We start from the raw sequence: 17,013 nt of genomic DNA on the forward strand, positions 1-17,013 counted from the left end.
TATATAAATAAAATAATATGTTTATTTACCATATTCATGCAATCTTTAGATTATTTACAAATTTAAAATTTGAAGCACCAAATAGATCAAATCTCAAATTTCTTATGCATTTGAAATGTATATATATTTATAAATTATGCTATATGTATAATTTGAAGCACTAAATAAGTCTTTTTAACAATATTAAGTTAATTTATTAATAATAAAAAATATTTTTAAAATAACACAAGTGCACATGTTCTCCATTAGTACACAATTAGAGCGCATTTTGCATTTTTCGTATTTCCTATAATACACAATTTTTTATTAGAGAGTACACAAATTTTAGGACAATCTACCTAATTAAATAAAATGAATGAATCCTTTACTTATATACACAAAATAGAAACCTGTTACGTACATGTGTAATTTTATCTTTATGTAAACCGTGGAAGCCAACCACAGTTTCAATGTAATACATAAACAGTTGCTACTAGGCACGGTTTACTTGTGAATGGAATTTGTCATAAACAGTAACAAGCTACCACAGTTTATTAAGGTAGGAAAATGCACATAAAACATGGTAAGCAGCAACGGTTTATGAAAAAGTTTGAGTGGGAATAAACCTTTGTTAGCTGCAACGGTTTATGAGGAGGAAAAATCTATATATATGTGAGTAAGATTCAAGCTGATGAAAAGATTATTGTCACAATGGCAAGTGAGGAAGAGAGTACACTTGTCTTAGTGCATTGCTCTGGAAAAATCCAAAGAAGCAAAAAATATGGTGTGAAGTTCACTGATAGAGAACCAGTGAGTGTTTTCATCAGTTCATCAAGCACTTTGTCAGATTTGAAGAACAACATCTTGCAGAAGTTTGGGATATTTGGTAGCAAGTGGGTGAAAAAGCTATTCTACAAGATTCCCATCATAGTTGTCTCGACCAGTATTAAGTATGATACCTTTGTGCTAGCGGCTGATGAAGATACTAGGGTTCTGTTTTTCGGAGGTCAGAATACACGAGTTGTTCGCGAAGTTGGAGGTTGGTGTCGATAGTTCTAGGGCATCAGCTCCAGTTCATAGCTCGACTGCCGCGGGAGGTGCGTCTAGTTCGATGCCTATGGTAAGACCATCTATTCCGCTCGCGGTTGATTTAGATCGAACGGAGGTTGTTGGTTCTGTACCTTTGGAGAATCCAGGGGTCTATGGGCAGGCATATTTGGTGGGCACCGGTGGTGGCTTGATCCATGATGCGCAAGGCTTTGGAGAACCTGATCAAGTAGAGAATGCAATGTGTGACGATGACTCTAACCACGAGCCTGTAGATATCGTTGGGGACAGCGATGATGACACAGGTGCCAATCCACATGCAGAGCATTGGCATTCAAGTTCTGGCACTCAGCAGTACCTTCCACACTTCTCCACTCTTAACTTGGAGGCTCTGGGTCAACAGGCAGACGGTGGTCCTACAGTTGGGGGCTCTTCTACAGAATTTCAGATTGGACAATCATTCCAAAATAAAGATGAGGTTGTTTTGAGTGTGAAAGACTACATCATCTGTCGAGGTGTTCAGTACAAAGTCATCGAATCAGACCATCTGAAGTATCATGGAAAATGCAAGGAGTTCGGGAAGGTTTGTACTTGGTTGATTCGCGTAGCGCTGCGTGCACGAAAGGGCACTTGGGAGGTTAGGAGGTACAACGGGCCACACACTTGCTTGGCAACCTCCATTTCCAGTGATCACCGTCAGCTGGATTACCACGTTATCTGTGCGAGGATTCTTCCCTTGGTTAGGGCAGAAGCTGCGGTTACCATAAAGGTCTTGCAACAAGCTACAGAAGCCGATTACGATTTCAGGCATAGTTACAGGAAGGTTTGTTGGATGGCGAAACAAAAGGCAGTGGCACAGATCTATGGAGATTGGGAAGAGTCGTACGCGGAGTTGCCACGTTGGATGCTAGGGGTACATTCGACCATGCCTGGGACAGTTACTGTCTTGAAGACCTCTCCTGTTCAACTTGGGGGTGAGGTCGATGGGTCAACCGTGTACTTTCATCGACTTTTCTGGACATTTCCACTATGCATTGAGGCATTCCGGCATTGCAAGCCCCTCGTGAGTATTGACGGTACCCACTTGTATGGCAAGTACGGAGGCACGCTTCTGCTGGCGATAGCGCAGGATGGGAACTTGAACATCCTCCCGATAGCCTTCGCCCTTGTGGAAGGAGAAAATGCAGAGTCATGGGCATTCTTCTTGTCCAACCTACGATCGCATGTGATGCCACAGGAGGGTCTCCTTGTTATCTCTGACAGGCATAATGGCATCAAGGCTGCACTTGAGGCCCCTAAGACTGGATGGCTGCCTCTACGTGCTTTTTGAGTATATTGTATTCATCATGTGGCTGCAAATTTCGCCTTTACCTTCAAAGGTAAAGATTGCTAGGAGGATGTTGGTCAATGCTGCCTACACAAAAACAGAAGCAGAGTTTTATTACTGGTTTAAGATCATGCAGACTGAGAATCTGGCAATGTGTGAATGGGCCAACCGGATGGAATACGACAAATGGACCCAACACGAGGATGGTGGTAGACGATTTGGGCACATGAAAACCAACATTAGTGAATGTGTGAACTCCGTGTTAAAGGGAACTTGCAACCTCCCGGTCACATCGTTGGTTAAGTCTACTTACGGGAGGCTTGCTGAGCTATTCGTGTTCCGCGGACAGACAGCAGAGGCACAACTCGAATCTAGGCATGAATTTTGTCAGGCATTGGTCAAGGCTATTGATCGGAACATAAGAGACTCAAGGTGCTTCACCGTGACTTTATACGATAGGCACCATGATACAAGCGAGCTTCGTCCTCCATGACTCTACCACTCAAATCTCACCAAAACCTTCCAAAGCTCTCTATGAAACTCTCTCAACCCCCCTTGCTCATTCAATTTTTGTTTCAGTACAAATTATCCGCCATGACCATCAACAGATTATGTATTTATACTACTTTGCATGTAAACCGTGGGAACCAATGGAGTTTTCATTCAAGTCCTCCTCTTCATAAACCATGGGAAGCAACCATGGTTTATGCCTAAGCTTTTTCCTTCATAATCCGTGGTAGGTCGCCACGGATTATGCCCAACATAAAACCTTGTAGCCTCCAATGATTTACGTACAAAATAGAAACCGTGGTTAGCTCCCACGGTTTACATAAAATTGAAATTGTACATGCACGTAAGAAGTTTATGTTTTGTGTATTCAGGTAAACAATTTACAGAATTTATTTAATTAGGTAAATTGCCCCAAATTTTAAAGCACAGTATATACAATTTTTTACATAACATAAATTTATTAATATAACACATAAATTTTTGCACATAGTATACAAATTTTTAAAATATAGCACACAAATTTTCAAAATATAATACACAAAGACGAATTCAAAATATTACCATGGTCAATAACATATATAATATTAAAATAAAATTTATACAAATAAATTATATCGTATAAAATGCTTTACTGAAAATATAGGATAGAAAAATATATTTTAAAGTACAAGTCTTTTGAGTAACCAAGTTTAACCAAATTGTTTAAAAATAAATCATCGTTACTTCTTCTTTTTCTTACGTTTCTTCTTCCTTCTTCAACGTCGTTATCGCCACTGCCGTGTTTCTTCTTCCTTCTTCAACGTCGTTATCGCCACTGCCGTCACAACGCCATCGTCGTCATTGTCGCTATCACCACTGTCTTCTTTTTCTTCCTCTTTTAAGTCATTATCATCATCTTCACTTCTTTTTTTCTCTTATAAATATTTAGAAAATTAGATCACAGAAATTTTGATGCATAATACATAAATTTTGGTATACAGCACAAAAAAAAATGTTAAGGACCACATGGCCAAAACATAAATACCCAACTAATAAAATACGTACAACACATAAATTTTTGTAAACAACACAAAAATTTTGTGTGCATAGCATATTATTTTTTATGTGCAGCATAGAAATTTTTGGAGAGCTACATATCTAGAACATTGACTCACTTAACTAACAAAAAAAATTTGTGCTATGTATAAAGATTTGTGTGTTATGTGCAAAAAAAATATGTGTTATGCGTAAAAATATGTGTGCTATATCTATAAATTGTGTTATGTGCAAAATTCTGTGTTATGTTTCAAAAATTTATGTGCTATACTAATAACTTCTTATGCTCTCCAATAAAAATTTGTGTGCAGCAAAAAACGCAAAAAAAATAATAGTGATGTATGCATGTATTTTTTTCGCTAGACTTTATGTAAATAATAAATAGTTAGTTAGCGAATAAATTAATTATTAATCAAAGTGATTAAAAAATGGAATTTTTATAGTTTAATGAGATAGAAAAAATTAAAACAAAAATTTTGACACCAATTTTAAAGGATTTGGTCCAAGATTGGGTCGAACCAGGTGAGCTGGGCCCGTATTGGCCCAAGCCCAACCCATCACACTAAATCAAATAAGCTTCAGCTCCTCCTTTCCCTTACCACAATGAAACACGTTGAAAAACTGAATTGGGGGAAGGGAAGGATAGTTCCATGAAGGAGTGTGCCTTTCCACATTCCCCACACCCTTGTCATGATAAGAGAGGGAATTTTTGTCCTCAACTTGCCATCCGAATACATTTTCAAGTTAACGAGCAAGCGGGATCGCACCCAAATCATGTCCTCTCGACCATTTCAGCCACACACACATCTCGACCGTTCCGGCCACATACGCATCTCGACCATTCTGGCCACACACACATCTCGACCATTCCGGCCACACATAGTCATCCCCATTCTCATCATTAACACCTTAGTTCAGTTACTCTAGACCTTCCTTTACTTCCAAGTAACCCTCCTTCTCATAGCTTAATCTTATCATTTTAAACTTTTACTTCATCTCCAAGTTTCCTTAATTTCCTATCTTCATCCTAAGACTAGGCTTACTGACAATATTTAGGCCAAAGGAACGAAAATTAGAAGTCTAGAGGTTCGAGTTTAAGCTTTAAAATATAAAATCTGTTTTTGCTGAAACAGGGGCTACGAGTACACGTGATCGATACGCGTTTAGGCCAAGACGTGTACGCATCCCCTGATTACGCGTACGCATGCAAACTAGGCAGTAGCGTTTGTCCGCGAAGGGGGTATATGCGTATGCAAAAATTTCATGTCATGCGTACGCGTGGACATGCGTTTCTCCAAAAATTTCACTAACTTTCAAAAGCTGCAGAATTTTAATTTCTATCCTCAAACTTTCGACACGCATAACTTTTTTGTTTTAAATCATTTTTCATCTGTTCTTCGAACGGTTTAAGCTTCACGGACCCAATTTTCACATAAAAAATTTTTGAAACCATTTGAAGGTTTGGAAGCCAAGTTATGACTCGCCGAAGTTCGGCCAACAACTAACTTTTCACAAAAAGCTCAAACCTCAATTTTCACAAAGACTAAACTCAATCCCACTTCCTTTACTCATATTCAACACAACCACACACCATTTAAAAATGCCAAGACCTCCACACCTTACCTCAAACAAATATACCTCAATATACACATATTCTCATATCAAACATCCATTTCTTAATCAACAAGAAACATCAATAAACCACTACAAACTCATATTCATTTTTCTAATTCATCATTCATAAAACTATTTTCACCATCCACAATCACATTCACATCATGCTTTAATTCCACCCAATACACACCCTAAGTTCTTCACGTCCACCAACAAAATAATCAACATTCTATCATACATATACAATCAATGACTTCAACTTATCAAACAATAATCAAACACCCAATAGCATATAGTCCCACTCTAACCATGATCACCAACACATACTTAAATTATATCATCAGTCAATATTTCTAATACTAAGCATCCAACACACATAATCATTTCAGCTTATCCTATGGTTCTCTAGCCTAAGTTTTCACAAAATCTTATATATTAAATACGAGAAATCAAAACCATACATTGGCCGGTTCCTCCTTAAACCAACGACACTTAAAATTTCCCCCATTCCACAAGCTTCAAGCTCCAATGCTGGAACTTCGTCCCACACCACCCATTGAGCTCCAAATTAACAATAAACACAATCTAATCCACGTAATATCACAATAATCAACATAGGGTTCACTAGTTTAATAATTCATTAGGGTTCAACAAATTCTCACCTCACCCACGAGTTAAACGGGCAAAATCCAGTAATTACCCACTGTTAGAGTTCACCTAAACCATCAAAGTTATATAATTCTTCAATATCCAAAATCCCAAAAATCGAAACTGAATGGAGAATATTTGGGTGAGAAAACGCAAAGTCCTTGCCAAATTTCTCATTGGATTTTGTAGAGAATTTAGAAACAAACGCATGACTGCTGACGGCTCGTCAATCGGAGCTCTGAATCAAAAGTTATTTGGAATTGAAATTTGGGCAAGGGTTAAGTTTTGTTCTTCTTTGCATCTCCTTCATCTTCAGCGTGAATGGGGTATTAGAAGAGGAAGAAGGCTGGGTTGGCTTATTTATATGATGGGTCTTGGCCTAATTTGGGTTCGGTCCAATCAGTTTGGTCCGTTCGTTATAATTTTAGGCTAAATTCTTTAAAATTAGTGTCAAAATTCTTATTTTAATTAACTCTATCTTATTAAACTATAAAATTCATATTTTTAATTTTTCTAATTAATTATTAATTTATTGGCTAATTACTTATTAATTTTACGAATTTTACAGAATACGTCTCTGATGATACTTCAAAAGTTATGTGTGCTTTTAGCCCTAGCCTCTTTGACTTTCTTCTTCTTTGATTGAATTGGTAAACTACTTTTAGTTTTTTGATTTTGTCCTAGCACAGAGCTTTTTTTTTTCTTTCTTTTCCTTTGAGAAAAAATCACGCGGGGTTGAAAGAGAAAGAAGAGAGAGAAGGGAGAATTTGGTTTCAGTAGTGTGAAGTAATTTGTTCAAATGAAATGGAACTTGAATCACTTAGTTATCATCTAAGTGAATGAATGGGTTTGGATATAGATCACTATTTAGGCCACTCAAACTTTGGATCAAGAGAGAGAGATGTTATGAGTACTTTGTTTAAGCTGAAATATTCTTGGCTAATAACCCAATAATGTTTAGTCTTTATCTTAACAATATTTTAGTTTTTTAAACTCAACACACAACTTTTTAATTCGATTCAAAACCTAACTGCTCTCCACGCTCACCGCACCATGAAAAAAAATCTCATATTCTAAACTATTCAAACTGTGATATTAATAGTTTGATGAACTAGAAGAGAGAGGAAGAGTGAAAGTTGAGAGAGGAAGAAAAATTAATTTTTTTTATTTTAAAATTTTCAAATGAATAAAAATAGAAAATTAAAAAAAATATTTTATGCTTATGTACTCCTTGTGTACTCTTATTATAATTAATTACCATTAACATTAAACTAATAAAAAAATCTAGATAACAAAATCTTAAAATTTTGTTACTAGCAACGGATTTACTTTTTAAATACTATAGTTTTCGGCATTGAGTATTACTAGTTCTATAGCTCACTTCTATCATTGATGAAACTAACAAAAATTATGTTCAATTATTTAGTTATTTCTTCGTACATAGGATAATGAAGATGGTTTGATGAGACTATGCTAGACTGTTGTGAATCCTTTGAAAATGTGAAAAAGAAAGAGATCACAGACAAGAGAAATTTGTGTATTTTGCCCAATTTGTTGGAGCTAAGGTTCAACCATTTTATGCAAGCAGCACCACGATTAAAAATTTTAGAAGACATGTTATTAATCTGATTTTATCATATTATCATTCTGTGCTCAATCAGGTACATAGATTTATTAACTACAAGTATTGTATTACCCTACAAAAATATATATGCTTAATATTAATATATCATTTAAAATTTAATTACAGTATGGATCTGGTCATTTTTTTCGATTGGATTGAAAGATACCACGTTAAACAAGATATGATCCTGATTTTAGATGTTGCACGATTTTAAAACTCCCCCGTTAGGAGCCTTTTAAAAATGTTTGGAAAGACATCAACACAATTAATGACGCAACAGACAAATAAGGGAGATAATTTCTCATATATTTATGTGCCTTAATTTTTGTCTGCATCTATTGTATATTGTACTCTTACTTAATTAATAGTTGCTCTAAAATATGTTTTTTATTTGTTTTTGAAAATTAAATTTACATAGAGTGATGACACACAGTTGGATTAAAAATTAGTAGTATTTAGAATTTTGTGTGTGATTTACTGTCATACCTAAAAAGTTTGTTGGTACAACTAAATCATATTAATTGTGTATTTAGATTATTTTTTATTAGATTAATATTGATGATAATTAATTACAGGAGTACATAAAAAATACATAAATAATAATAGTTAGTGTATTCTTTATGTACTCTTATTATAATTAATATAAAAAAATAATTTGAGTAAAAAATATTAACTTATCATATAAAATTAACATTTTCATATTCTAAACTTAAGATTTTCTCAAGAAATGTTAAGAAGATAAGCTAGATAAGTTTTGGTACGCACTCAACACTTATTAAATACATATTACAATTTTAGCTCTTTCTTAAACTTTATCTGTTAAAGAGATTTTTATTACCACTGTGATTAAATGGATTATATTTTTCAATAGTTAAAAATATTACTAATTTATTTTAATTAGTAAAATATATTTTATAAAATAATAAAATATATTTTCTTAAGAAATGTCAAAAGGATAAGTTAGATGAAGATTTTGGCACATCTTTTACTTAGTGATTAATTTTTTTTGGTAACTCTTAGCGATTAATTTGGTGATTAATTTTTAATATGTACTCAATACTTATTAAATACATATTGCAATTTAGTTCTTTATTTTTATTACCACTATGATTAAATGGATAATATCCTTCAATAGTTAAAAGTGACTAGTAATTTTTTTTAATTAATTATGGTAATTAATGTATTCTACATGTACTCCTATTATAATTAATTATTATCAATATTAAACTAATAAAAAAATCTATATAACAAAATCTTCAAAGATAATTGTAGAAAGTTTTGTTACTAGCAACAGATTCACTTTTTTCCAGTATTGAGTATTGCTAGTTCTATATCCCACTTCTATCATTGATGAAACTAAAAAAATTATGTTCAATTATTTAGTTATTTCTTCATGTATAGGACAATGGAGATGGTTCACGAGATTATGCTAGACTGTTGCGAATCCTTTGAAAATGTGAAAAAGTAAGGGATCACATTAGGTAATTTTGTGCATTCTGTCCAATTTAGTGGAACTAAGGTTTAACCATTTTATGCAAGTGGCACCACTATTGAAGATTTTAGAAGACATGTGATTAATCTGATTTTATCATATCATCATTATGCGCTCAATCAGGTATATACTGTATAGATTCATTAACAACAAGTATTGAATTGTCCCCTAAAAATATCTATATTTAATACTAATGTCATTTAAAATTTAATTACAGTCTGGATCTGGTAATTTTTTTCGATTAGAGGATACCACATTAAATCAGATATGACTCCGATTTTAGGTGTTGCACGATTTTAAAACTTTTCCATTAGGTGACTTTTAAAGATGTTTGAAAAGATACAAATACAATTGATGACGCTACAACAGACAAATAAGAGGGTAATTTTTTTCTGTATATTGTACTTTTACTTAATTATTAGTTACTCTAAAATATCTTTTACATTTTGTTTTTGAAAATTAAATTTACATAAAATGTATTCTTTAAAATTTTGTGTGACGGTCATAAGTAAAAAGTTTGTTGATACAACTAAATTATATTAATTATACACTTAGATTATTTTTTATTAGATTAATATTAATAATAATTAATTATAAAAAGAGTATATAAAAAATACATAAATAATAATAATTAATATATTATTTATGTACTTTTATTATAATTAATTACCACTAATATTAAATTAATAAAAAAATAATCTAAATAACAAATACTAACCTATCATGTAAAATTAACATTTCCATATTCTAAACTTAAGCCGGGCAGTTACATTTTCTCAAGAAATGTTAAGAGAATAAGCTAGATAAAGATTCTGGCGCATTCACTTAGTGACTAATTTGGTTATTGATTTTTGGTAATAACTTAATATTTATTAAATACATATTACAATTTTAACTCTTTCTTATACTTTATTTGTTAGAGATTTTTATTACCACCGTGATTAAATGGATTATATTCTTCAATAGTTAAAAAATGACTACTAATTTCTTTTAAATAGTAAAATATGTTTTATAAAATAGTAAAATATATTTTTCCAAAAAATTTCAAGAGGATAAGCTAGATGAAGGTCTTGGCGTATCTTTCATTTAGTGTCTAATTTTTTTTGGGTAACTCTTAGTAATTAATTTGATAATTAATTTTTGGTATGCACTTAATGCTTATTAAATACATATTTTAATTTTAGCTCTTTATTATACTTTACTTGTTAAAGAAATTTTTATTACCACTATGATTAAATGGATTATATCTTTCAATAGTCAAAAGTGACTAGTAATTTCTTTTAATTAATTATGGTCATTAATGTATTTTTTATATACTTTTATTATAATTAATTATCATAAATATTAAATTATTGAAAAGATAATCATTTAGGTAACAAATTCTAACTTATCATATAAAACTAAAATTTTCAGATTCTAAACTTAAGAAGGACAGTTATATTTTCTCAAAGAATGTTAAGAGGATAAAGGGATTCTTTGGGTGAATTTCTAAAAAAAGATCTTTTTTCGAGTTATCTTTTTTTAAAAGATCTTATAGAGAAGTAAAAGTAATTTTATGTTTGGATATCTCATGTAAAAAGGTTTTTTTATCTATCAATTATGTTTGGGTATAACAATATAAAAGTACTTTTTTGTTTATTTATTACATGAAAAACATCTTTTTTTTAAGGAAAAAAGATCTTTTAAAAAAGATGTAAATTACAGCTTCTCAAAAAAAGATCTTTTTTTGATTTTACTAGTGCTTTTACTTTTACTACTAGAAATTTGTCAAACATGTTAAAAAATAAAAAAAGATCTTTTTTCATTGAAAAAAGATATTTTCTTAACAAAATAATGGCGCCCAAACATGCACAAACAACTTTTACTTAATAACTAATTTGGTGATTGATTTTTGGTATGTATTCAATACTTATTAAATATATATTACAATTTTAGCTCTTTATTATACTTTATTTGTTAAAGAGATTTTTATTACCACTATGATTAAATGGATTATATCTTTCAACAGTTAGAAGTGACTACTAATTTCTTTTAAATAGTAAAACATATTTTATAAAATAATTTTAAAATTATTCTAGAATAAATAATATTATTTTTCTAAATCTTACACTTTTATAACGTTCCATCTCATTCGATAGGCATTTTTGGAATTGTAGAATGTCCTAGGTACCTGTTATATTATGAGAAACGTACCTGTAATTTTAGGAAATTATGTGGATGGTGGACTTTAATTTGGAAAAGGCTAGAAATTCGTGGTGTGGGGATTCACATCACGTGTAACGTCTTCATCCTTAAGCCAATCTTACTTTATGCCATGATAAGATTAAATGATTAATACGGTGATATCACTATGGAACTTGAAATCCCTATAAGTACATTTTTTCTTTTCAAAAAAAAAATAATAATATAAGCCTACGCAAGTTTCCTCTGTTTGAATCATCCAACCATATATATACACACACGTTCGTTGGTTACATAACCATATCTAAATGCATGTTTTCGTACGTTGATGACCGGAATGGTGATTTTGTCCGCCGAAATATATAATTATTGTGCACACATAATTCATTAAATAATTCAAGTGTATTACTGTCCAACGTATAAACTTTGACGTATAAACTTTCACGTATACTTTTGTTCCTTCTTTCTAATATTGGACTAGTGAATAGCAAAATTTTGAAATTTATAAAATTTTATGATAATAATAATAAAGTTATTTAAAACTGTTTATGAAGTTACTAATTTTTGCACAATAACTTCTGAGATTTTTACAAAACTCAGATCAATTTTAGAAAAGCTTATGAGGTATACTAAAAGAATTAAAAGAATGTTTTAAAACAACTTCTAAATTAAATTAAGTGTTTGATAAAACTTGGAAATAAAGAGAGATAGAACGAGTTCAGAAAACAAACTCAGAGATATATACTGGTTTAGTTAAAATATCTATGTTTAATCCTCAAAAAATATGAAGAGTTTTATTATTTGAATGAGTGTGCAAGTAAATATTTTTTTTAAAAGCTTTTTCAAGATTAGATCAAATATCAACTTAAAAACTTTAGATATTTTTTCTATAAATTTTTTGAAAATTAAGGTTAATTCAAATTAAATTAAACACTAATTTAAGAACTTTAAATATTTTTTCACAAGCCTTTTTAGACCTAAAAATAACTCAGATAGGATCAAACACCATTCTAAAATCTTTAGATATTATTTTCTAAAATCTTCTCAGAACTAAAAATTATTAAGAATGAATTTACAGCAAGCTTTGTAAGAATGAGTTCAAATATCCTTTACAGCTTCTGAAATTTTATTTAAAGATATTTTTTAACGTGTATGAACTATCTCAAATTTACAAGAATGTAAATTTAGAATAAGATACGAACTTAAAATGCTTAGATTAGAAACTTTTGAATCTCTTTTGAGATGAGTAAAGTTAAAAAAGAGGAGAAGAGATAAGAACTTTGAAAAATATGATCACTTTTATTTTTGCAGCGCTTCGTTCAAGTTATCTTCTTTGAAGAATATGGATGTATTAACGATACATTATTGGAAACACTCTTCTTTCACTATTATCTTGCTCCTTATTTTGGGTACGAAGGACGTTTGCCTTTTGAGTTGAAATTGCTTTTGTTGGTCGATAAGTACAAAATACTCAAGTGGGGATGAATTGAGTAAATAAAATCAATGATAAATTTTCGAATAACGAAACACATAGTAAACAAATGCGTCGATGATTTCATAGTAGTACTTTTTCCAAGGGTTTACAAGAGAATTTCAAGCACTTATGATGAGCTATACTTTTCACACCACCTTAAAATATAAATACAATATAAAGAGATAAGGAAAGAGAGATATTAGATATGACTCAATAATGGATTTTATTCTGGTTCGTTATGTTCATTCTTTTTGTGTCCTACATTTGGTCCTTTTCACAAATGTGCCAGAAATTTATTCACTAGTCACCAAGCTTTAATGGGTTCTTGATAAATTACTACAACAACAAGCACTTTTTATACATCTCGCATGATCTATTACCGCTTATTAAGTCAACTCGATTTAGGGATGTTAGCTCTAAGAACTTGAAGCAATTTCAAATTCAAGTACTTTTCTCAACATCCTCTTCGACTATAGTATATATACAAAAGTCTGAATTTGGATCCTCTAAATTTTGAATTTCACTTTAGAGGATAAAATATAATCTCTTACTATTTATTTTATAGATAAGACCAAAAGAAAACATGAGAGAAAAACTATTCAAGAGTGAGAGATTATATTTTATTCTCTAAAATAAAAATTAAAAACTTAGAGGATCTAAATTCTAAAAGTCTTACTACTTAGAGAATCACACTCTAAGTCATACAACATGAAGAGCTACAAAATTTTTCTCTTAACAATCTCAATGAAACAAAATTTGAGCAACCTCTTGAAAGAGTGAATGAATACAAATAAAGTTTCATGAACCAAAAAATTTGAATATCGCTTTCAAGTTTTGTATGAAAAAAAATCACTTTGAATGGAATAGAATTTGATATGAATGCTTAAAAAAGCTTAAAGTGAGACTATGATATTCTTGGCTATAAAATGTGATTCCGATGCCTCAATTAATAGGAAACCCATTTATCTAAATTGTTCGCTCCAATATATCTCAAATTAAGTTTTGATAATTAATAAAATTAATAATTTAACAATTTTATTAATGTGCTACTTAACATTTGCTCAAGTGTGTCTATAAACAAATTACGCACTAAGAAAAATGGAACATTTATGAAAACAACTTTAGAAGCTAAGCTGAGTAATCTTGCTACCTCAGAAGAAGTCAAGCTAACTCAGAAGAAACATACATAATATACTTCAGAAGAACGTAGTCTTATTACTTAATACAAAATTGATGAAGGCACAAAACTATTTATCTCAGAAAGCTATCTAATGAAACGGTTCAACAAGCTAAACAGCTTTGAAGAAGTTTCCTATCTCATTTGCAATAAAATACATTGCGATATTTCAAAAAATAGAAAAAAAAAAAAAGCACGCTAAACACAAGCAAAGGTACATCGTCCTTTATTCTTTGGACAATTATACTTTTAGTATTATCATCTCCATCACAGCTTCGGTAGAGAGAGAGGGAGGGAGGAAGGAACGTCGTCCTCACCTCGCCCTCGCCCTTGCCATTTCTTGGCCCTCGCACCTTAGTCTCGCCTCGTGGCGATGCGCCTTGCCCTCGCCCTCGTGTTCGTCGTCGTCGTCCGGAAAGTGGTGGTGGTGGTCGTGTTCCTCGCGTCTTCCAGCAGTCCAGTGGCGCCTCTACTTCCACCAACAACGTCCACATCGCTACCGCCTTAGATGGAATTGAAGGTTCTGATCAAATCTCTGAAATTTTTATAGAGAGGGTAAATGTCCTTAGATTTGTAAAGAGAAAAAGAAAAAGCTAATGTCTTTTTCTATGGCAATCAGACCGTACTTTTAAAATTAGTCACTAAGAAAAAGTGTAACCTTCCAAAAATGCTAGGTACAAACCAAAATAAAAATAAAAAAATTTCATTTTTGTTTTCTTCCTTAAGCTTCTTCTAATTTTGTTATAATTTTTTTTTAAATATATGTATAACCGTTCACTTTATAGATCCAGATATAAATACCGTATTTGATTGTTCTTAGTAATTAGATTTATAGATTTTTAGTTCTTGTAATTAAAAATGAATTTGGAAATTTTTGATTTTTATAATTGGATCTGAATTTTATTAATGAAAGAAGAAGAATTTTAGTTTTGAGTTTTGTTAATGGTTATGAATTTTGTTAATGGAAAAAGAAGAATAATAGAAAGAGTAAACCCTAATTTCTGAACATGAATTATTGTTATTTTTATTTGTTCTTTGATTTTGACAAAAAATTGGAGAAAGAACAAGTGTTTGTTGTTTTTGTTAATATCTATTTTTTTTGTTAATGTTTGTTCTGATAATAATGATGGTGATTTTCTTATTTTTTATTAACGATGATGGTTTTAGTGATAAATTGCTGTTTTAATTTTGATTTACTTGAAATTATTGTTGAAGGTTAATTTTTTTTTTGGATTTATGAAAGATAGTGATGGGTGATGTAGATGGTGATCGAGTGGTAGTGAGTGGAGGATGGTGATGGTGAGAAAAGAGAGGGGATATTTTTGTTATTTAAAAAATTAATCTGTCCAAAAAGATAATTTTAAAATTATGTTGAAGAGATAATTTTATAAAAGAAAAACTAAAAAAAAAATTCGACTTAAACTGTAAAAATTAAAGTCATACTTAACCCTATTATCTACTACTGTCAAAAATTAAATAATGGCTATGAAATCATGTAAGGAATCAATTTAGTTATAAAACTTAATCAATAAACATGAGCACAAATAGAAAAATATTCCAATTTTTTTTAAGAACAAACTACATAATCATTTAATATTATTTTGTTCGTAGAGTAATGGGAAAAAAATGTGATATGCCAAAATCCTCGCCAAAAGTGATCTTGCACATGTCAAAAAAGTAATCAATGCAGATAAATTTAGTAAATTACTTGACGTAGATTTGTTTTAAGAAAAAACACTTATATAAACTAAACTAATGTCAATATTATATGAATTATCTAAATCAAATAATATTATATAGATATTTCCAATCATACTTTTATATATTATAAAACATATGAGTTTAAATTCGAATTACATAGTATAATAATAAATCAAAACATATGAGTTTAAATTACTTGGAACATTATTTTAAGTATAAATTAAATTGGTTAAATTCGAATTATATATTATAGTACTAAATCAAATAAATGTGATTTGAATTAGTATGGAACAATGTAAATCGAATTAGTTTGATCCGATTTATTACTTGTAACAGATTATTGACATATATTATTTATTTATTATGTATTAATTTTAAAACATAAATGTCAATAAGAAAATACTCCATTTGAATTCAAATAAAATATCAAAAAAATCAAAACGAATAATAATAAAAATTTAACTTTTGTATTTTAGTTCAAATTTCAGAATACATTTTTATAAACTTATGAATTTAAAACGGAACATTAAACGATTTCTAAAAATTCATTAAAGATTATCCTTTGACTCATTAACATCTAAAAAATCATTACTGGGACTTTTAATGTTGAAAAAGTTAATATAAAGTATAATCCTCCAAGGTGGTATAGGAGTTAAAACTTGATTTTTTTTTCAGAGTCAGAAGTAACAGATAGTTATACATTATAAAATTATCAACTATATTTATACAATAATATCGTAGACTTCATACTCGTCCCGGCGCCTACACAGACCGGTAAGACGGAACCATTAGGTTTGATGTAGTTGTCACCCAACTCTACGACCCCATGACGATGGTCCTTGAGGTCACTTTCTTTGAAACCCAAAGCATCAAACACGTTTTGAAACATGATGTTTGAGTCGGTCCCTGTGTCAACCAAGATTCGCTTGATTAGACCGGTCCCGATTCTCGCCGTAACCATTGGCGGATCCTTCGGGAGGTCGTCACACCAGGGGTCTCCAGGGCTGAATAATATTTAGGAAAGCTCCTTGGGAGGCCGCTTGTTGCCACCCGATGACACAGCAAGCACCTTGGCATCTTTCTTTGCTATTGATCTTGACTTTGGTGGGGGTGTCTCTACCGATCACCATAGTTACTACCACCGTTAGAGTTGTGTCTAGGTTCTCGGGAGGGTCTTCCCTTGTCTTGACAGTTCAACTCCGGT

At 31.2% G+C, this 17,013-nt stretch overlaps 1 protein-coding gene across 1 annotated transcript; it reads left to right on the forward strand.

Annotated features, from left to right (window-relative positions):
* The first annotated feature begins 1,090 nt into the window (after positions 1-1,090).
* LOC107477426 (uncharacterized) lies at positions 1,091-2,356 on the forward strand. Its single transcript, XM_016097437.1, has one exon. It carries the CDS (start codon positions 1,091-1,093, stop codon positions 2,354-2,356), a length of 1,266 nt encoding a protein of 421 aa, XP_015952923.1.
* Positions 2,357-17,013: the final 14,657 nt, after the last annotated feature.

Source organism: Arachis duranensis, chromosome 3, assembly GCF_000817695.3.
Source record: "Arachis duranensis cultivar V14167 chromosome 3, aradu.V14167.gnm2.J7QH, whole genome shotgun sequence".
NCBI classification, from domain to species: domain Eukaryota; kingdom Viridiplantae; phylum Streptophyta; class Magnoliopsida; order Fabales; family Fabaceae; genus Arachis; species Arachis duranensis.

Bases quoted from the DNA above. Each gene is read 5' to 3' on its own strand.
- LOC107477426 (XM_016097437.1), top strand. From the start codon at position 1,091: ATGCCTATGGTAAGACCATCTATTCCGCTCGCGGTTGATTTAGATCGA.